The 23231-nt window shown below is 40.4% G+C and overlaps 2 protein-coding genes across 6 annotated transcripts; one reads left to right on the top strand and one right to left on the bottom strand.

Moving 5' to 3' along the window:
• The first annotated feature begins 122 nt into the window (after positions 1-122).
• Positions 123-2320, top strand: ndufaf8 (NADH:ubiquinone oxidoreductase complex assembly factor 8). The gene is made up of 3 exons (XM_020648140.3): positions 123-412; positions 1856-1966; positions 2061-2320. The coding sequence occupies exons 1-3, from the start codon at positions 332-334 to the stop codon at positions 2079-2081; spliced, it is 213 nt and encodes a 70-aa protein (XP_020503796.1). The 5' UTR covers positions 123-331; the 3' UTR covers positions 2082-2320.
• Positions 2321-2325: 5 nt separating this feature from the next.
• On the bottom strand, positions 2326-22988 carry slc38a10 (solute carrier family 38 member 10). Of its 5 annotated transcripts, none has more exons than XM_065949485.1 (18): positions 22782-22988; positions 22401-22607; positions 20627-20744; positions 19946-19991; positions 19673-19766; positions 18782-18925; positions 16823-16947; positions 12678-12780; positions 12046-12228; positions 10584-10692; positions 8728-8834; positions 8463-8616; positions 7090-7263; positions 6495-7016; positions 6335-6403; positions 5107-5127; positions 4585-4725; positions 2326-4495 (listed from the first exon to the last, which is right to left on the bottom strand). In XM_065949485.1, exons 2-18 carry the CDS (start codon positions 22488-22490, stop codon positions 3339-3341), a joined length of 3357 nt encoding a protein of 1118 aa, XP_065805557.1. In that variant the 5' UTR covers positions 22491-22607; positions 22782-22988; the 3' UTR covers positions 2326-3338. The 5 variants fall into 5 exon arrangements, with proteins under 5 accessions (XP_065805557.1, XP_020503789.2, XP_020503790.2 ...); XM_020648133.3 differs by having other exon boundaries at positions 10584-10695; positions 22782-22987; XM_020648134.3 differs by lacking the exon at positions 16823-16947 and adding an exon at positions 15989-16113 and having other exon boundaries at positions 10584-10695; positions 22782-22987.
• Positions 22989-23231: the final 243 nt, after the last annotated feature.

Raw genomic sequence — 23231 nt, 5'->3', positions numbered from 1 at the left:
TGGCGTTCTGGTTACGCCCATGGTTTACAACTAGCGAATCAGCTTCAGGAAAGCTAAAGCAGCTTCATTGACTGACAGGGACAGTAGCGAACCGTATCGCCGAATATTGTTCTGAGGTTTCCTTGATGACAGGGTCAACAATATGGCGCTGCCCGTGGTGCACAGTGTTGTCTGCTTGATGTGGAGCTTTCTTTAAAATGTATCACAAGTTGTTTTTGTCTGTATATTTTAATGATTGTGAAACGCCGAGGGTAACCACATGATCGTTCCTATCCTATCGTGCTCGTGTGTTGAAGTGTAAAATACCTCTTTTAACGCCTAAACAGCTGCCATGTCTGGGTCAAATGTTTGGAGTCGTAGCCGAGAGAAATTAAGACTTTTCCCTGAACTTTTGGCACAGTGTTCTGCAGAGGTAAGCGATGAGTACACAATGTTTATTCTATTGTTGTCATAGCTTAGCATGGGGCTGCAGCTGTGTTGTTTTTCCTGTGAAAGAAAACTCCTAGCATGTTTAACTGTCTAAACCTCACAGACACAGAAACACAACATACATTTTGCTGTAAGAGAGACATTTCTTATAGACTTCTTCAAAAAGCAAATTTAATGCAGGTTACGAAAACATTTCTGAAGTAATACAGGCGACACATTGGGTGCTTAAACCCCCTGTCTGTTGCACTGCCAACAAAGCACATCGTACATTTTTATTGCCTCATTTTTTTAATTCAACAATTGATAATGTCAGTTGGCAATGTATATTATGCGCAATATTTACAGTCTATGATATTATGCCAAACTGTATTTTGCAGTAGTCTGCCTACATATTTCTATGGAAGCCCATTTCCGCCAGTTAAAAAAAAAAAGAGGAAAATTTGACTTTGTTGAGATTTTATTTTTGGACCATCAAAAATCGAAATTATGAGATAATAAAGTCATAATAATGAGATAAAGATCAAAATGTTCTCTTTGTTTATTGTGTCCCTTGCTCAAGTGGTTTATTCTGTGACTTCTGCTCCAGGGGCCTGTATGTACATTCATGTAGTCTTCAATGTGACCGAGATGCATCCTTGAATGTCATGATTTGACTTTATTATCTCATAATTTTTGACTTTTTATCTCATAATTTCGAGCCAAGTTTTCATTTTTATTTTTTTAACTGGTGGAAATTGACTTCCATCTATTCCACAAGATGGCAGAAGTTTCATTTCAAGTGCTTTACAGGAACAGTAGAGAACTGTATACCCACTGAATTTTCCACGTCACTGTACTTGTTTCACAATACAATAAAAGCTTTGTTTAAAAAAATAAAACTGAAGGTAATCTGTCCACTGATGCAAGAAACAATTTAATTTACATTAGACATTATCTCAGTCAGATTACTTCTAACAGCAAACTGGAGAGCAGTCAATACTTGCACTAAGAGAGCACCATTAATACTGATCACACAACAAATCAGCAATAAAAGCCTGCCACTAATATAAAACATATTTACATAACGGTCTGGAGCCTTCTGCTGTTGAGATAAATAAAGGCCCCTGGCAATAGATGATAAAAAATACAGGTTATCTAGCTCAGAGTTTAGGCTCCACTGTTATTACTTATAGCTGGATTATTCAATGATAAGAATGAACCACTTTGTGCTTCACATTGTATTCACACATTAGACAAAGATTGGTGTAGCATACATATTTGGCATAATGAAACAGTGGAAATGTGTATAAATCAAAGATGAATCAATGGATTATACAATCTCCTCATGGAATATTAACTCATTTTGTATCTTAAACTTTTCACATATGAAGTCACAAAGTCATGTTACTTACGTTTTTACGGGATGTCACCCGTGTTTTTGATTCAGGCTTCAGTGTATGGGAAGTGTGTGGCAGCGACTACAACAGGCACACACGAGCTGAAGAAAGACCTTTGTGCTAAGGAGTTTGAAGCACTGAAGACCTGCTTTATAAATGCAGTAAGTGACAAAGTCAGTGATCAAGCTTCCATTATTATTTAGTGGGGGACACACCATCGTGGTCCTAAAATAGATTTTCTTTTCTTAATTACAGGCCAAGAAAAAACCCAAATGAGGACACTGTCCTGCTTTGTTGGAGCTGCATACTGGACTCACCTGTCACATGACGTGCTCGGTGCAGTGGGAGAAGACACTCTAATCGATGTGATAATATCTATCTAGGGGACACTCTAAATGAACTGATGATCTTGTGATACATGGTAGTTCTGTTCAATGTATGCATTTACATTTCTGGAATATACAGAAGGTGAATAAAGAATAATGAATCCACTGTGTAAAAACAGAAGAACAGCCGTGGATGTAATAAAGATGTTTTTTATTTATTCTTATCAGCAAAATGTACAGAAACTCGATGCACATAGAAAAATAGTCATGAAAACGTCTCTTGTATGAAGAAAGGGTCCAGCATGTGTTGAAGTGCTAACAGATGGAGTCAGAAGAGTTGGATTTCTGGATAAAATAATAATTTAAAAAAACACTCCAAACATGGATCATTAATTTCTCCAATTTCCTAAACACAATGTTCTTAATCTTAGCGATTTGTAGATTCAAAGTTCTAGGAGAGAGATGAAAAATAAAATAGAGAAAAACTGCCACATTTTTTTAAAGAGTCACCCAATGCAGCATGTTGCTTGAAAGGCACGATGAATCAAAGTGGAGGAGCTTCTGAAGATGGAATGATTGTTACTACAGTCATGGATCCACAGTTTCTCAAACAGTAAGGCTACACTATTATAAACCTCGGCGCTCCAGAATGAGGCTGAATGCAGTTACATTCATTTGAAAGTATAGAGAAGCAACAATAAACTAAAGGTGCTTTACCCCCACAATACATCCAATATGTGGTCAATTGAAGGCCTAAAGAATAACCACAACACATGTACATGATTTACACTTTAAAGTAACAGATGAACCTAACTGGCCGCAGCGTTAAACACACACACATCCACACAAGTGATGATAAAAAGACACAGAACCTACAGAGACAGAAGCCACAGAGCTGCTAAATGAAAAGGAACTGAGTAGATTCAAACAAACATTTTTACACTCATCCTGTCAAAACATTTCACACAGATTTGCATAGATTTATTTACATTTCAACAGTAACCTCTTAAAATTCTCTCCAGTACAGACAAAAATAAGTTAACATTTACAGACACTGCTCTTTAACAAAGACTTTGGGTTATTTTTGAACTACACAGTATCAAGGAGAATGTGTTCCTTTTAGTCCAGAACATTTCTGAAGTCGAGAATGGATGTAAAGGCAACTGTTTCATAGTCCACAGTTTGACTGGTTCTTGCAGGTGTGTATCTATTTCACCCCCTCGTCCTCTGAGGCCTCTTTAATCTGACGCGAGTGCACTATTGCTCCGGCCAGTAGCCGCTCCTCAAGGGCTGCGTGCAAGTCTGAGCCCCCCAGCTCCAACAGGGGTTCCAGCCCAGGCACCCCCCTGGACATGCCGGTCTCCTCTGAGATCCCTTCAGCCTCGCCGGGTCCCAGTGCCCTGCGCCTCCTCCTTAGATCCATCTCTCCCTGGTCCCTGACCTTCTCGTGGGAGCCCTGAGGCTGAGCGTTGGCTTTGACGGCCAAGTCTTCTCCTCTTTCTCTGGGGTCGGCCTGAGCTACAGCTTTCTCTTTGAGGTCTCTTCCTCCATTCTTCAAAGCTCCTCCATCTTCTCCTTCAGCCCCCTGTGCAACAACTCTGACTGCTATATCTCCATCCACCTGGGCCAGCTTCTCCTGAGCCTCCTCAACTTTTATCTCTTTCTTTCTCTCAAATATTTCATTGTCTGCTTGCTCCATCTTCTGCTTAAGTCTCTCTTCTGCTGCTGCTGCTGCTGCTTTCTCCTGTGCAAGCTTCTCCTTTGCCGCTCTCTCCAGCTCCTGTTCTTTCGCCAGCCTCTCCCGTCTTTCCCTTTCCAGTCGCTGTGTCTCCACTCTCGCCTGCACTTCTTTCTCAATTCTCTCCTTTTCAGCTCGTGCCTTCTCCAACTCCAGTTCTCGACTCAGTTTTTCCTTTGTCTCCATCTCGTGCTTTTCTTTTTCAAGCCTCGCCTCTTTCTCCATTCTTTCCTTTTCCTTATCTACACTTCTTTCTTCATCCTTGAGTTGGGCTACCTGATCATTTTGAGGTTCAGGTTGATGGTCATCGGGTCCTTTCTTTCTCAGTGGCACACCCCTTGCCCCTAGCTCGCTCTGCTTATGGGGCTCTCCCTCTGCTGCTTCATGGCTGTCCTCTTTATAAGCTGCTTTAGGATCCCCGGCCACAGCACCCTGATCAGCAGCCTGGGCTTGATTCGGGGCTATAGCATTAGGCTGGTCTTCTACACCCTGTGCAGCTCCAGCCTCCTCCTTAGTCTGCTTCACGTCTGACGCCAAGCCGGACTCTTTCACCTTTGTTGCTCCTCCTTCCACCACCACCTCCAAGGGTTCCTGGACTCCTTTCTCTGCCTCACCTTCTCCAGCCCCTGAATTATATAACACATTCATTTTTTAAACTTAAACAACATGCTTTGTTACCTGTACTCTGTCTGTAAAGCATCCCATGCATACATACCAGCAGGCTGTTTCTGGTGCATCTCCTTGTGTTGCTCTTCTATCACAGCTAAAAGTTTCTCCTGCTGGTCCAGGAGTCTCTTGGATTGCACCTGCTGCTCCTTGATCACCTGCAGTAGGACGGCGTGGTCCAGCTGGCCCTCTACATGACAAAGACACTGAATTAAAATAAGTCACACAGTGCTCCAAAACATGTTTTAATTAGCTGAGAGGTTTAGTTAGATTGATGCAGGACCATTATCTAGATGGGAGGTGGGGCAGACATTTTTTTTTTCCCACTATAGTATCAGACCGTCTCATTGGTCCAAACTCAGATAAACTGGAATGGGCAGCTGCAGACATACACAAACTATGTTATGGGGGGAAGTGAGTGGGTGGGTTCTACATCAACAGATTGTTTAGTGATATGACATCATAAAGTAGTAGAAGCTAATTCCTATTTACTTAATTGATAAATAGTCCGCTGAGTGAATGGCAGGGAAACAGAGGGAGATTAAGAATAGAGGAGAGAGGGAATTCATACCTGCAACCAGCTTTTTTATCACTGTGACAGGAGTCCGGCAGAGAAAGGAAGAAGAAGGAGAAAAGACGGAGAAAGAGAGAGAGAGAGAGAGAGAAAGGGCAAAAGTAAACAGAAAGAAAAAGTCAGCAAAAGCCAAAACAGGCAGAGGAAGAAATGGACGAGAATTAAGCCCCCACAGTGCGTTACTTTGTTTCGTTGAAATAAGGCAAAAGGCCCAAAATCTCAAGATGAAACAATGGAAGACAAAACAAACAAATTGAGATAAGGAAGGAAGAGGCAGCAGCATAAAGCAGAAGACTATCTGGAAAGTCCACTTTATGTTTTTCAACTTGCCTTTATCATGTTGTACTAAAAGGTCTGTCTACTCACAATTATATTGAATATTTTCTACTGATAACACGTCTACACTCCTGCACTTTAACTTGTGTATCACTGATTGCACAGCTCCCTATGTCAATACTGTTCAATTATAACATTTACCTCTAGCAAAGTATGTTGTATTTAATCTTTCATATTTAAGACTAGTAATGCTAAATTAAATCCTGGTTGTATATATTCTCATTCTTAGTTTTGATATTTTTAGTGCTTATTTACTTTCTATTTAATATTATATTGTGTTTAGATTTGCTCATATTGTGTGTTTGGACAACCTGCTGCTGTAACACCACAATTTCTCAGTTTGGGATCAATAAAGTAATTCTATTCTATTCTATAATGTTTCATGGAAATTTTCAGAAAGTTAAATCTTGTTTTTTCTTTTGTCCATGTAAAATTAAATGGAAATTTGTTTAACCTTTCAGGGAAATGTATGGGGTCATCTGTGAAAAAGTAACAAGTAACAAAGTGTTACACTTTATGTTTTGCAACTTGCCTTTATCATCTTGTACTAAAAGTTTAAAAAAAAACTTTACAGTGTCCTTGAAGTAATCATGTAGTTCACTTTTCTGCACAGTGTGTACACAAAGAGCTGTGTCTGTCACAGGACCCCTGTATGTCACAAATCCTGGTCAATGAAGGCAAACTATGGTTACAAAGGCTTGTATCCCCACCACTTCTACTGTATGATACTGACTGTTGTGGCAGCTTTATTTTACATTTTATTACATATGATTAATTGTGGAAATTCAAAGACAAATGATGTACCAACCAATGATAAGTTGGTAGCGCAGCTTGTTTTGTTTATAAATAGGCATCTTGGGAATACACAGAATATTTCTATCCTACTCACCTTCCAACTTCTCGTCTGCCGTGTCCTTGCTGTCGGCAGCAGGTTGATGTTCTCCTTCAGGAAGTGGAGCTGAAATGTCACCAGATGTCACCAGATCGATGTAGTATTGTCCTCTCTTCCACATCGTTTAAATGACAGGTAGGAGAAAAGTAATACTCACGTTTCCCTGCAGTGTCTGGTGCTTGGGCCTCATTTTCCACCTGTGCAGCTGGAGCCTTATTTTTCAACACATCTACATTCCTGGAATCTTTCACAGCATCGATTATTTCATCAGTCTTTAGCTTAGGAACTTCCTGCTCTTTTCCTACTGCTTCACCCTGCTTCTCCAGCACCTCGTTAGAAAGAACTTCACCTCCACCCAAATCCACAACTTCTTTCTTCACAACCTCTGCAGGCTTTTGTTCCTCTTTCTCGTCTTTCTGGCCCTCTACCTTCATTTCATTGCTTAAACCATTATGTCTCTTTAGTTCCTTTTCTCCTTCAAACGGTTGTTCATGGCGATTGGCCTCTACCTTCATTTCATTGCTTAAACCATTATGTCTCTTTAGTTCCTTTTCTCCTACAAACGGTTGTTTTTTGTCATCCTCCAGCTCTGCATTGTTCTTCCTGGCATCCACCACAACCTCATCATGAGGGATGGGAGGTTCATGGCGATGGGCCTCTACCTCTGGCACAGCAACACCTAAGTAAATATCCAAATCATTACTATTCATACACATTTCTTTTACATTGGAACCATGGTTTAGTGCCCTTACCAGCATCAGGGCGGTCCAGCTGCACCTCCTCCTCCTTCTTCTTCCTCTCAGGTACATCCACTGGTCCTATAATTTGGGGGGGCTCAGGCTGGACCCTCTCTACGGGTTTTAGCCCCTCCACAACTGGAGGAGCTGGCTTTTCTATCTCCACTGGCTTCTTGTTAAGAGAAATTTCTACATGCAGAGACACACAACACAAAGTTATTGCTGCAACTGAATCCCTAACTCTATAAAAAATGTGACTAAATTAAAAAACCACAAATGTGACACCTCATTTATTCCACTACTGTCTGAGAAAAGTGAAATGACTGTGTTGTGGTAAGTCTACAGTATTTAATGCTGGTCCAGACAAGCTCTCGTTAGAGTATTGCACAGTTGTGTTTATTACACACATTAACAGCTGGCACCAAAATAAATTAACACCTGGGTGTAGCGCATTACAATTATGACTATGATCCACCCAGTAATCATGGATTTTAAGCCGACCGGTGCTAATGAGTAGGTTGGTCCACTAGGTGGCAGCCACTGTTGACAATGGCAGAACGGACACAATTGGTGCGGTAAAATAAATGAGAAACAGAGAGAAGAGAAGAGTGAGGGGGATGCATGAAAAAAAAGGAAAGTGAGAAACCGGTCAGGAGGTTGCACCACACCAGAGGAAGGTATGAAAATGAGAGGAAGTGAAACTAAAAGCCACCTAATTCATTTCAAAATTAGAACATTAAAGTTCATCTTTATTTGTTTTTTTTGTCTTCCCCCTGTACCTGTATCAACCTTTTGGATTCTGGAGCTCGCAGGCATTTTAAGCTGCCACTGGAGATATGAGGGAGAGAGGGGGAGACAATGTATTTTTGGGGGGAGGGGATGGCAAGAGAAATGAACAGAGGTAGAGGGCTAGGGGGGGGGGGGGGGGGAGGGAATTACTCGAGTTTGAAGGGCATCATTCTCGCTCCATCAATGTCAAGCACTCAGTGCTGCTCTCAGATATTATCAAGAGGTTATCTTCTCACCCTTCCTGTCTATCCATCAGTCACCCTGTCTGTCTCCTTCTTTTCTTCTCACACACATGAAAGGAAGCTTTTACTTTTTCCTGTGGCTTTGTGCTTTTGTTTTAATCTTTGCAGCCTCATATTCCTTCTCTATACATTGCTGTCGTAGGATGCTGCAAACAGTGCACAAATTTGCAAAATAAAACAAAGAAATAACTATGTGTCTCATGCTTCTGGTGCTTTTTCTATGAAACTATTGCATGTCTACCTGGCTGAGGACCGTTGAGGTAAATGTTTGCATGGCTCATTAGTTTTCCACTTTAATCTACATCTCATCAAGTAGATAAGTGATTGCATGCCATTAGTGTATGTCGTGATCTTTACCTTGCATTTGTGGAAGGTCTGGTACTAGCAGGTTGTTCCTGATAGGTGCTGGTGGAGGAGGACCTATGGCTTTGGTGGGGGTACTGCTGGCCGAAATGGAGAGGGTGGTAAAGGTGCTGATCAGCAGGATGCCCAGACCCACAAAGAGCACCAGCTAACAAGGTGGAGAGAAAGAGAGAAAGAGGAGAAGCAAATGAGGTCAGAGTCGATGAATGACTCGACTGATTAATGATTGGGAAGAGAGTTCCTTTTTTTGCTCTGTCACCTGAGCAATGATGCCATTTTTCTGGATCTTTCTGAAGATCAGGGCAGGGCATATGAAGCAGATGAGGCTGCCCATGGTGGCTCCAGTTAGACCCAGAATGGTTTCCACTGAAGAAAGAAAGGGAAAGACAAACACAGTGATTACCTTGTTGGCCCATAAGAAGGGATTTCAAACCAACAGTACTTGCATCCAAAGTGTAGCTGGCACACTTTAATGTACAGCTAAACTAGTTAGCTTAAAGAAATGTATGAAGTGTTGAAATGATCAGCATGAAGTAATGGATTAATAATTAAAGTAGTTAGCCAAGGCAAGCTAAAAGTCATGAATAAACAGTGGACCACTTTAAATTGTGTAATTCTTAAAGCTAAATATAACGGATATACAGCTTCAATAGTTAGCTTGAAGTGAGTGATTAAGAGGTGATATAGTTAAAGTCTTGCCAATGGAACGCTTAAGTTCAGTGTTAAAGGGAAATGAAAGGGTTTTCAGTAAGCTATGGGAACCATTCCTAAACCACCTCCCACGTGGCACAGCAGACCTATTACGCAGGGGGCGCTGCAATGTAGATTGGTGCCCCTCCTGTACCTCTGTGTATACTTAATGCTCTCTGGGTGTTGTATTTTACAGTCTTATGTTGTATATTCCCTGTTCCATGTTAAATGTCTGAAATCTGTGATATAGATATGTCCATGTATGATACTGTCTTGACATCAAAATATTTTGATGTCTTGTTTTGATTGTTTTTAAATCTCATGTGATCTTTAATTTGCTCATTGAAGTCCCTGCTGTCATGTGTATGTTTTTTTGTCCTGTTTGTTCAAAAATGACTGTTACAGATATACTGTTAAATGTAAGAGTAACAGTATAGTTCAAAGAGTAAGATTATAGTCTTCAAAAAGTTGAAATGATTTAATAAAATATCTGATTAACAAAGTTAGTTAAAGTTAATGATAAAGAGTTAAAATTGTTCACTTATAGTTAAAGACCAGAGTTTAAAAAGTTAGCATCAAGTTAACAATTAAAAGTTTCCAGCGAATCGTACTGTTTCCTACCTTGTTCTAAAAACCTCACAGCATCTCCTGATATCTTTGCTCTTTATCACCGGCTCCATTCACAACCACCTCTGCCCCTCATACCCTCTCAGCCCTACTCTACCAACAATGGAGCCCTATTTCCTGGCAGCACTGAGCCCTGGCCCCGCCCCCGTCCCTGAAGACCGGGCTGGCTGGGCGTCTGGCCTGGAACTCCATAGTTCATCCGGAGGACGGACACCATATTGTCTCCCTCAGATTTAGTGTCCATTCTCTCCAGGGTCCTTACCTCCCTTCTCCTCAGTCTATTAGTCTGATTAGACACACAAAGAGCTGGCCAAACCTGCTCTGTGTGTGTGTGTGTCCAGCCAATCAAAAGTTTAACAAACAGCGGCTGTATAAAAGAATGAATAATACATAAACTCACGCTAACCTTTACATCGCCACCATTTTGGAGCCGTTTGTGAGAGAGACAGAGAGACTCAGAAAACCTGACAGAGAGCCAATGAAAGTGTTTACATGGGTGTGTGTGTGTGTGTGTGTGTGTGCAGTGAGAGTCAAAGAGAATAATAGCCCTATCTTCCCGTCTGCCCGTCTAAAAGGAGATAAAAGTTAGGGTCCTGATTTAAGGACTGTGTTGGAGTGTGACAGTCACTGACTCGTAAAGTCACATTCACACATGTCGTAAAGTTCCACAGCTACCCCGCCCACATAAAGACACACACACACACACAATCACTCACACTCACACCTCCAGTCGGCGAGCTGTACACAAACACACACATATACATACAGTGCACTACTGTTCTAACACACAGGATGTACCGTTGGGGATGAGGATGCCTCCCAGCATGGTTCCAAACACGATGCAGAGGGTGATCATCTTAAAGCGCACAGGAGGCATGTATCCTCCCGCAGCAAACGTCCCATCCTTCTGCTATGAGATGGAAACACAAAAGGAGGACCATCTCAACATCATGAAACTGCATTTTCTATTTTTCAGCTTACAATAATAAAACGTGTTTTCTAGGAAGCTTTCAGTGTTAACAGTACATCAATTTTTCTGTTGTGGCCACACCAATTCTTGTGCTTAATAATGTCTTATTTCTCATCATCACATTACCAACAGTTAGTACTATTCTGTCCTCACGATTGCGTTTCTGAGCAAGGCTACACAGATAGCGAACAAAAACTCCAATAAAACCGTTTTCTTGAACTACGTGGCTTTAGTGATGGTCGTTTCTGTAAAACTGAAAATACAGTACAAATATTGTGTCAATATACTGCACATGTAAAGCATACACACATGAAATGAAACTGTAAATAGTTAAATGTATGATGTATATTAATAGCTTGAGACGAATATGAATTAAACTACTTTTTAAATCCCTATGAATTGTAACCCCATGTATTCACATGTAACATTCTTACACACATTTATTCAGCAGCTAAACAACTCCGGAAATACATGACACAATGCTTAATGCAATGTTAGCTATTTGATGGTTAGCAAAACAGATTTCCGTGTTTACTCACAACTGGAGGCTTAATGTTATCGTCATAAACAGAAATATCTCTTCATAAAAATGCATTCAAACAATATATGACATGTTACTTACGGACATATCAACTCCAAGTTATAAACGTAAGGAGATAACTGAGCTGCATGCACACTGCAGTCTGCTCTTTGTGTAAATGAAACTAAACTGAGGGTGAAAATAAAGAAAACACAAGCGATACACAAAGTGTCCACCAGGGCGGCGGAAAAATGCCATTAAGGCTGGTTATTCAGGAATCAGAATAAGTACTACTGGTCTGGTTTTCACTATAAACACAAGCAGGATGTTATCTTATGTGGCAGAGGTGTTTGTATGACTACAACGTTTGATAGCATCAAGAAGCAACCTCCAGTATTGAAAAATAAAGCAAATGTAAAACTGCAAAACAACTGAAGTTCCTCAAGTGTCCACATGAGGCTGGCTGCAAAACCAAGGGAGCCCCATTGAAGCTCATATTAATATGTCTTTTTATTTATTTTTTTATCAAAACAGCATAAATGTTTACAGCCAGGTTAAAAAAAAGTTTTGGCCTTGATAGCTCATTTCTTTACTGGGGAAAACTCAACTCCCCCTCCTGCCTTATTCTCTGCCTGAAGCTAGAGTTTGCCATTCCCAAATGTGGGCTTCAAAATACCTCTTCAGAAACTAATGGTTGAGGTCATTGAGGTTTGATTTAGTCGATGGTTGATGGTTTCTGTTACCACATAACATTGAACATTCATGTTCACCTGCTGCTCAAACAGCATGGTGTTGATGGCCTGACGGCAGGGCAGGATCATCATGGGGAACCCGACGGCCACAGACATCATGAAGCCAACGCGGATCATCTCTGTTACCAGGTTAGATGGGAAGTTCATCAGAACATTGCCGGCGATGTCGTCTGTGAAACTGACGTAGCCAAAGAAACCCACCTGGTTCACATCGAGGTGGAGGGACGGAAAAAGAACCAGGGTTACTATCAGAATCAGAATCGGAGTTTATTGCCAAGTACATTTACACATAGAAGGAATTTGACTTGGTGTATTGGTGCTAAACAATTAACAAGGAAATAAAGCAGAAGTAGCAACAACTTAAATAATACAGTATAAGAACATATTACAATATATAAAATAGAATTTAAAAATGTTAAATATAAAAAATTAAAAACGCAATGTACAAAAAGGTGCAATGTAGGAGTTGTGCAGTGGACTATGAGAAAAAAAAGTCATGAAAGGTCAATTTTTACCACTGATACAAATATGAAACATTATCACTAATATAGGTGATATCAGACACACTGTAATATCACAACATCTTCAGGCTTACATGACAAACAGCAGCAGTGTTAATGGTGTTGGATGGTGTGTGTGTTTCCACTCACAGTGATGTAGAAGATGGTGACTACATTGAGGGCTGAGGTGAAGATGGTGCTCATGCGTTTGACGGACGGCTCGTCCAGGCTGTCATACGTCGGCAGCACCTGCCTGTGAGAGACAGTAGCCGCACAGCAACAACACACTTTTTTTGTGGGCTACATGACAAAAGACCACGCTACATCTACTGCTGTGGTGCATTCATGTGCTGTCGGAAAAAGATCAGATAATGCAACTTGTGTTTGGAAGTGGGAGCTGGGAGGACTGGGAAAGTAGCCCAGGCAGAGATGATAAGACAGGAAAGATCTCTGTTTTTCGCTTTTCTTCTTAACTTTAGACAGATTTCATTTTTGGCTGGATTAAAAGTAGTTGCTTACTTCTTTTTTTTTTAAATTGTATCTTTATTTGGAGCGGACAGGTAGATACACCAACATAGCAACATTAGTAAAAATAAAAACAAATGTCCTTCCAGTTTTGTTTGTTTTGAGTCCGGAAAAAGCACAATTTATGCTTACTTCTAATAACATAAATATGCAGATTTTAAATAAAAAATCATGTAGAAAAATAATCTTAAAATGACCTTTTTACAGTCAATCAAGCAAGAAAATAAAAAGTCTGATACATCTGGCTACACATGTTTCTGGTAAAAAAAAAAAAAAAAAACTGTTTAATGGTGCTGCTTGAGCTTATAAGTTGCAAGAAACAGGCAAGCAATATTTAACTATGCAAATGTTTCACCTCCCCACCTGATTGGAAAAAAGTCTAATGTTGATCATACATTTCTATAAAATGGAATAGTTTCTAGCTAATGCCCTTCTTCTTTTCCATTCATCAGGATTGTTTATCCATTTTTTACAAGTATATTAATGAATCATTAAACTATCAGGTAATTTATTAATTGATGATCACCTGCAGAAAAAGGCCCCTCATTACATACTGTAGCCAAATGTAATGAAGATGCCTGTAAATCAGGACGTACAGCACATCAGACCAAACAAGTTGTGTTTGTGAGAACATCCGACATGCACATAAACGCATCACATTTTTCCCCCAATCGTATCGTTTCATACAGTGATCATAACAATAAAAGAATTGCCGGTATAATTAGGCAGGAGATGGAAGTAATGTCATGGCAGTGTGGGCGGAGTATGTGGGGGAAGACTTTGTTGACACATGAGTGTGTGCATGTGTGTGTGACACAGAATGGGTGACAGTAGTGAAGGCTGGCTGAGGTTGAACCTGAGACTGTCTCTGTCTCTGTGAGTGTAGAGAGGACTGTTGGAACACTAACCAGAATATTTACAGGTTTTATATACAGCTCTGAGACCCTGGTGGTTTTCAGAGCATTGTAAACTTCCCAGACTCTTGTCTCTTTCTCCAACACCATCGTATATATATGTGAAAGTAAGAAATGGAGACGACCTGAGAAAGAAAGAAACCATAACTTCCTCCACCTCTTGTTCTCTCTCTTTCACATGCTGTGGTTTTATGACCAAGTGCTGTCCCGTGGGGCTATTCCTCAATGCTTATTTAATCCACAAACCAGTAAATCTGATAGCCAAGGTTAAGTAAAACTGCATATTGTAAGCTGGGGGCTAAATCATCTAATGATCACACAAAAGTCCTGATTCGGGGGCTAATGTGCTTTTTTTCTGCCCTTAACTAGAGGAAATATGACGGAGAAGGTCTTACATGGAGAAGCGTTTGGAGGGCTCGAGTGTGTGCTGTAGATATTATCGTTAGCTCAGAGTTGAAACATGCTGACAGAAGCATCACAGAGGGACAATTTGGCCGCACATGTTTTTCTTATGTCCCTCTATTATGAGCTAACTGCACCTCGCTATTCAAAGCGTGCAGCCAAAAGACAACACGGCCAGCTCCTGTCGCGCCATAATGGTGATGTTAAGTAATGTTTTAACCGAAAGTAAACACATTTCATGAATGTAATAAAAGTCCAATGTGCTGAGAGCTGTTTAATCAGCCCGTGAATACATCAGTATGTGTCTGTAAGATGGCCGCGGTCCAATGTGTTGATTAGTGGTTTGGCTTTAACAGGGCGCCCACCTCTCTCTGCCTGACCGCAGGCCAAGAAATCACCCTGCCAAATATCATTCAGTGCTGCTAGTGGGAGCCCCCCAACCTGCCCCCCCCTCCCCCCACTTTTTTTTTTCTTCTAATAAACACACACCTTACTCCTTGAAAACACCCGCCATACCAAAATGTTGTGCTGGCTTTTTGCAATTCTATTAATTAAAGTGTTGTTTCAGTCTCAAGGCTACAGTCACCCACTCCCATCACTTACCTCACTCTCTCTCTAACACAAGCAAACCCATACACTACCACCGGCCAAACATCATGCCTCTAATGACCTCACTGTAACACACCCTACACCCAAGTGCAGTGCAGCAATCAAAAGGTAGGAATTTGTACATCAAGATCCCAATTAGGCCTTCAATAATCACCCTTCAACCTCTTAAAACCTGAAGCAAAGCGCTATAGCATAGAGGACAGGACAAAAGAAGCAGTGAAAGAGCATGCAGGTGGATGAAAATGTAGAAAAGGGATGAATATGTTCTCCTAAGAAGCTCTGACTGAGCGGATGTCTGGAGGAGTAATCTCTGTTGTCAATGTTGGTAAAGTTGAAGGAATCTTATAGTATCAAATGTGTGGGCAATGGCTGCCAAACTAATTTTGTTTCCTTGAACAATTTGAATATTGTAAGATTTTTTTTCAGATCATAAAGATGATTTTAAATGGACAGGAACTTTTCATCTTTACTTTAAAACTGGTCCCATGTTTGGTGACATTTAAAGCCACTTAAAAACTGTAAATCTTTTCCATCCATTTTTTCTTTTAACCAGTAAAGGCCAAGTCGTTTTATTCTTCTAACATAATAAAAGAAGCAGAAGTGTGGACAAAAAAGCAGTTTTAGTTCTCAGGTTAATTCTAAGCAGGGCAGCAACAGATGAGCTGACTGTGAAGAGCACGTTAGCAAAAAAATTAGCAGCCTGCCTTAATTAGGACGACAAATCCCTTAACAACCAATTATCTCCACCACAAATGTGTGTGTCTCTTTGTGTGACAAATTCACCCTGATCCCTCCACTGTGGCTTAAAGTGATGATGCAAGTAAACATGCATCATTTCTACATGCAGCAATGAAAAACATCATTCATGTTGCAGCTGTAGGAGTTAGACAGTGTACGAAAAAACATGTTTTAAGGTCTACAGTCAGATTTATCCTACTCTGTATCTCTTTTTTTAGTAATTAGTATTATTTTACTGGTCCTATGCGGGTGGAGGGCAGGAGTAGTACTTACGACTGACAGGCGAAGGCCATCCCACAGATGGGGAGACAGCGAAACACACCCTCCCAGCGCACCACATTGACCTGCTCTAGCCACCGGCCACTGAGCAGGCCATGTTTGAACGAGGACAGCACCATCTGAGGGGAAGGAGGGGGTTACGGCCCAGACCAAAATGAAGAAAAGTGTGTGAAGATCACGAAGAGGAGGAGGGGAGGGGGGGGCTGCACCCATGCCGACGGCTCACAGACAGATAATGAAAGGAATGAATGATGAAATGAAGAAAAGGAAACCAGAAAGACACGACCAGAAAACCAAAACCGAACAAAAAAACCTGCTGAGTAATGACGAAGATATTTAAATAAAAACACAGAAATTGAATGGGTAATTTGGCAAAAAGTACTTAACAGGTTTTTTTCAAATCGATCAGCTTGTGTTTCTTATGTCCTGCTCATTTGTTTACCTGATTAAAAAACAGCAGAATACTCCACAGTCCTTCAGCCTCCGCACCCACACCCAGGCTGCTCATCCTGGGCGTGGAGTCGGCCAAAACTTTCACTGCAGCATGTTTCACCCCTCTGCCTTATTACTACTGCCCCCAACACTCACACACACACACACTCATAGAGCACTAACAGCTCAGACCAAACCCAAATTAAAGGTGAAAACAGGAATGACTGAGAGGAATGGGCGGAAGGATCAGGTCGGTGGGAGAGAAGTTTTTATAGGAGCGTAAAGTTGCAGGAGAAACAGCAGGCTACCTTCACTCTCCATCTTCCCCCCACACTGCCCTTACAGTGGTGTTATTTTGGGGGGGGGGGGGGGTGGGTATTCAATGGTTTTACTTACGGGTGACAGCAGAAGGTTGTGGCGATAATGGGCAGGCACTGAATGACGCCCTTCAATCGCCACAGGTGAACACGCTCCATCCAGGAGCCCGAGATTATGCCATAGCGCAGTGACGACAACACTATCTATAGCATCAGCATCAGGAGGAGGAGGAGGAGGAGGAGGAGGAGGAGGAGGAGGAGGAGAGGGCAGTGGGACAGAGGGGAGCAAACAAAAGGGTGCAGATGAGATAGTCGAGGAGAGTGAGGGAGAGCAGAAGGACACAAGGGAGAAAGAGAGGTAAGGTGGTGTAATGAGCAAAGAGGAAAAGGAGGGAAAATGACATCACTGTTAAAAGGGTTAGGGGTCTGGACTGGGCTGAGCCGGGTCTGGATCTGAAGCCAGACACACACCACACCAACTGTCCATGTAATCGCCATGCTACAAGATCTACAGGTCACTTTGCACAGAGAGACTGTGATCAGCAGTAAAACGTTTGGGAAGCAGCACTAAACATGACTGAAACAAAAACACACAAACACACAGTGTGAGAGTGACTTTAAAGAGTAAACAAGCTGAATCAAGAGAGGCAGAAAACTACTGCTGGAAGTCACTGAAATAACACGAGTCGTTGGAATATATATATTTTTTTACCTTGTGCAAGACAAAAACAGGAATTTGGATGCCCAATGTTATTATCTCAAACATAACAAAAACTAGATTGCCAAAAATATTTGTTTTAACTGAAATAAAAACAAAAAAACTGGACTTTAAAAAGAAACCATAAAGAAATTAATGTATGTTTACAAAAGTAACTTAAATCAAATATAACTGTAAAGAAAATGTCTTTTGTGTTTGTCCCTGTCGATGTATCTCATATATATGCTGAGCATTTGGGTGCATATTAAATCCAAACACTGACTGACACTTATCAATCTTTTTCTAATGCTATTATGTTTTTAGAGTTAGTTACAAAATGCATTTCTGGCCCTTTTGGGTCTCACCCCCCCAAAAAAATCTGGGTTGGGAACCGGAGGGTCGCCGGTTCAAGTCCCGGTGCGGACGAAGTATGGAAGTTGGTCTGGTGCACTGCCGAGGTGCCCTTGAGCAAGGCACCAAACCCCCTCCCCACCACCAGCTCAGGAGCCCCCACTGTGGGCCGCTCCGTCACTCTGACATCTCTCCATTAGTGCGTGTATACTTCCACACTAAATGTATACTGTATACTATATTTCCCCTTGCGGGGATCAATAAAAAAGTAAATCTTAAATCTAGTAACAAAAGGTAAAATAGAGACTTGTAATTCCTACCAGTTGAACGAGTTTACGATTAAGTGGAGTAGAATTTCTGACCTCCATTTACTTTGCACTTGCAGAGCTTACATTTCCTCTTGTGGCCATTCCCCAGTGGTTTGCCTTTCCCAGGGGAGAGGCTTTGTTTCAGGCTATAAAGAGCAGTGCAGTGCAGCAATTGTTTTCTGCCTGATGTGATTAAGTTCCAATTTACTCTTTAAAAAAATAAAAGAGGAGCAATACAACTTTGTATTGTAAAAGGTAAACACAGTTCTGTACAATGGAGCAGATAGAAAAGAACTGACACATAATAACATTACTAAACAATATTCAGATTACATTTCAAGAAGCAGGTAGTATATTAATGTACTTCTTCTTTTGTGGAGGATGACAACACCAAAGACTTTCGAAGTGAACTTCTGAATAAACTCTTCAAAGTTAAGGAAAACACAGAACATATAGAACACATGAATGCATTAACAAAACCAAAGAAATCATTCAAATTAAACAAAATGTGAATAATATCAAATATGAAAAAATGCCCTTTAAATTAGTGAGTAAAATAGAAATGCACTGTTTGATAAACTTTGTGCTGGTTAGCTGTATGGCTAAATTCCTAAGGTGTTTCATCTTCTACACAGGCAGTTTATCTCATGCACTTTGTGTGTGTGTGTGTAGTTGAGCTCACCGTGAACATGAAAAGGGTGTAGAACATGAGAGCCATGGCGGAGAAGGACTGGATGGAGGACATCATGTTCCTCTGCAGACTCAGAGGGAGGACGATGAACAGGGACACGGCAAACAGCAGCAGCACACGGAAACCAAAGGTCACCTTCAGAAGAGACATGAAAAGTACAACATTGTTTCTTCACCACTTATGGAGGACTGGTTCCCAGATCACCTCAGCTTTGTCTCCTGGGGGATAAAGGTGTAGAACCCTATTTAAGCAAATATTAATTCAAATTATTGACAACTGGCTTAACAACATGTGCTCGGCTAATTCTTAGATTTTGGAAAGAACCAAGAACTCTGAAACTGAAAATGTGGAAAGAAGAAATTATGACAATAGCTGCTTGTGAAAATATGCTTGGAAAGCTGAACTGGAAAAATGACATTTCTAAGGAGCAATGGGACAATTTTAGCCAGTTTATATCAGGAGAACGCAACACATCACTGCCAGGGTGTTGATTGACTTTTGTTTGTTTGCAAGCACATGTCATATGCTCTCCTTCTGGTGATGCACTGTTGATACTTTCTGATCGTTGTATCTAATTTCTGTCATCCATTTATTGTGTATTATGTTTCCTGCCTGTTTTGTTGTTCCCTTTTAGTATGTTGGTTTGTTTTTAGAATTGTTTGCCATTATAATGTTGTTATAAAAATCAATAAAATATAAATTATAAAAAACATTGTTTCTTCACAAGCTTACTTAAAGACATGTTTCAATCGCACGTTGTGACTTGGTTTCAAGAGTAAAAGGGCAGTGCAGAAGAGAGCAGTGAAAAACAATGATTTGATATCATATAAAGTGTTAGGAAATGTTAAATGACTGAGATAAGTAGAAATATTAATTTCAAACCTGTAAACCTAACAGCTGAGCGAAGAAATTGGAGCCCAGATCAGCTATCACGACGTAGAAGGCAATGCAGGTCCCCAACATCAAACCGATCATACTGCAGGGAGAGAGAGAGAGAGAGAGAAGACAGCTGAGATTATTATTGGAGTTTATGTTTTTGGAATAAATCTATTTAATTGTTATAGATCATTTAAGTTATTTGTACAAAAAAAAAATCTACATAATTTATGCTTCATAGACAGCATGATGATAAAGTGAATTCATGACTAGACTTGCCTCATCTCCACAAGAGCTTTTCCTGGTTTTCCGTAAGCATGGAAAGCTGCAGAGAGAGAGAGCGTGACGTCAGTGTGAACAACATGTGGACAAACAGATGGCAGTGTCCTAAAAATAGTTTATGTATAAACAATGCCTAAGATAAACCCGGAATACCTAAGTGATGTGTTTTGACTTTTTGTACTACAGAACAGAACTAAGCATCTGAAAGATTCTGGATCACTGCAGGGGATAAGTAACAGTGAAGTCACACAGTCATGATAGCTTTTGTTGCTACTGCTAAATACTAACTTTGTTTCCTTTACATTAAATGGGGTGGTTACAGGGGCGACAGTGGCCTAGTGGTTAGTTAGCCTGCACCATGTACAGCGGCTGATCTCCTCGAAGGGGGCAACCGGAGTTTGAATCTGACTTGTGGCTCCATTCCCCGATGTCATTCCCTTCTCTCTCTCTCCCTGATATCTGACTCTATCCACTGTCCTGTCTCTCCAATAAACGTATAAAAGCACCAAAAATGTAATCTTGAAATGGGTTGTTACATACATCCTGCTGTAAACTACTGTGAAACAGTAATGCAAAACCTTTCATGAACTGAATTCTGAATAACTTTTTTACATTCAACAAGAAATGCAAGCGCCATAAACAAATGTAAAAATGTCACTTATTTCGATTGAAACTCACCTAGTCCCGCATAGGTCCTTCTTTTTGTGTTACTCGCTGTGTGGACCAGAAACATGCAGGACTTGTGGGTCATCCACGAACAGGAGAACAACAGGAGAGTCCCCAGCACTATCCCACACTGGAAGAGGACAGAGGGACACTTTAACACTCATAACACCAGGAGTCCATAGAGGAAACAACGGATTCACAAACTTTAAATTAAGTGGACAAGAAGGTAGATATAAAGGTAAAGGTCTGAGAGAGAAAACACACACTTGCTGATACAACTGAAGGAAAGACCACCTAGCATTCACAAGATATCAAAAACATAAAATAGTTTAAATTGAATAAGTAGCTTTCAAAAGCAAGTTACACATCATTTTGTTCCAGCCATGTTTATCATTGAGGTTGTTCTAAGAAACACATTTTATCTTATGATGTTTAAAAACATTTGATAAATGGAATTAAACAAAAGCTTAAATTAATGTTAAAATAATTTTGCCACACTTATATATGCATTTCAGCCAAATGTTTATACTGTAAATGTTTGAACTGAAATGTTAAGTATATTAACATAAGAAGTGTACATACAAACAGTTCACTGCACCTCACCATTAACATCCTATTACTTTAAACTGTATACTTAAAGGGAAATACAGCTTCTTATATTTAAATATTCATTTTAAAGTTGTAAAAAGTTTTCAAACTAAGAATCAAAATCCATTAGTTAATTACTTATATGTACCCTTTAAGAAAAACAACATAAAAAGAACCTAGGCTTGACAAACTTTAATATTAAAATTGGAATTACATAAAAAACAACATTGATAAAAAGCCAAATAATGCAACTAATTGGTTATTCTCCATAACGAGCAATTTAGCTTGTTCACGTGCATTTTCCTTCTTTTAACTCTGTTGTCGTAAATGATTTAAATATTTTACAATAAAATAACTCAACCAAATATCTGCTTCGCCATAGTTTACGGTCAAAACAAAGGCTCGTATGAGGACTTACATCCCTCCAGTAAAATTGAACAAGTTTGATCCTCATATTCCTGACCTACGTTAGAAGTGCAGTTCACACCGTGGCACTCCATTTCACTGCTTGTGGGAATGTGCTGAGATCCAAAAATGTTAGAGGTCTGTGTTATCTCTTATCGCTCAGATCACCTCTTCCCCAATAACGTTAAATCCTAAGCTGTGCATATTTGGTCTGTTTCCTGATGACTGTACTCTTTCTAAAAGAGAGAGGGTAATGGTGGACCTATGTTTATTACAGGCGAGGCGTTCAATTGCGCTCTGTTGGACAAATGTATGTAGTCCCTCTCTTGGACGTTGGTTAAAAGAATTATCAGCAAGTCTGGCTCTTGAAAAACTTACATATATAGTTAGGAAGAAAGCTTCAGAGTTTGGTAAAATTTGGGAGGTTTTTTTTGGAATTTGTTAAAAATGCTGACTTGGACAATGTATTGAAAGCATGATTGTGAACTGTTACCAGTATGAGAAATATGTGTCAAATGTGACTGTTTATGTTTATTATTTCACTTATATTGTACTAATTCCTTTTATCATTCTTGTGTTATTGATGTACTGTCTCATGTTCTATTTTTGGGAGGGTTGTTTTATGTCATACTTTTGTTACATGTGTATACATATATTGTACATGTCCTGATAAATGTGAAATTCAATAAAAATATGTTTATAAAAAAACCAAAGGCTCGTGTTTCTGGGATGGATTTTATCTCAACACCTGCACATCCACACACACGTGCGCGTGCAGCTTCAAGTGACGCACCTGTTTGAAGCAGAAGGGCATGGTGAGCACACTGACTCCCACGATGCTGTTCACCACATTCATGATGAGACCCCAGTTGGACGCCGTCATTTTGACCTGTTTATTCACTGGTCCTTCTCCGTTAAGAGGCTGTCACAGAGCCCGGTGGTCGCAGCTGTTTCCGGGTGTGTGTTTTTCTCTCTCGCTTTTTTTAAGTGACGTGGCGCTCTGGGAGAAAACACAGACACAACTTAGTTTGCATTTGACACAATTACACCTAACCTTGTTAATGAAAACTCCCAACAAAGCCTAACCTTAAAACAAAATATATTTAAAAAAAAAGTAACAGGAGGTTAAAAGTAAAGCAAACAAACACTATCGTTGTTACTTTAATTAACTCACCTTCCTCTGCAACTTTCTGCGCCCACCGCCTCACTCGCCCGTCTACGTTATCATCGGTGATTTCGTGGCATTAAGATGTTATTTATATTTAGAAAATGACGCCTTACTGTTTGTGTTAGCTACAAGTTGGTGGAAACTCACTTTAATATGATAACTGCAAATCCAACCTGACTGTTTTTCTGAGCGCGTATCCAGGAAGTAGAGATTACAGTCGATGAGGTCAGAGAAGACAACACCGCCTGCAGGTTTCATCACTGTGGAAATACATGAGCGCCCACTAGTGTTCACATTGAAGTAATGCATTTGGTTCCATAGGGTTTCTCAATTGGTCTAGCCTCAGGACCCCACTCCTTAATAAGAAATCACGACCCAAGTTATTGATATTTTTCGACCAATGAGATTTGTTTTATGAAAAAGTGTGCTGATTGTACCTCAGATGGAACAGAACTA

Source organism: Labrus bergylta, chromosome 21 (assembly GCF_963930695.1).
Source record: "Labrus bergylta chromosome 21, fLabBer1.1, whole genome shotgun sequence".
In the NCBI taxonomy this organism is placed as follows: Eukaryota; Metazoa; Chordata; class Actinopteri; order Labriformes; family Labridae; genus Labrus; species Labrus bergylta.
This window is presented reverse-complemented; position numbering and strand designations above follow the sequence as displayed.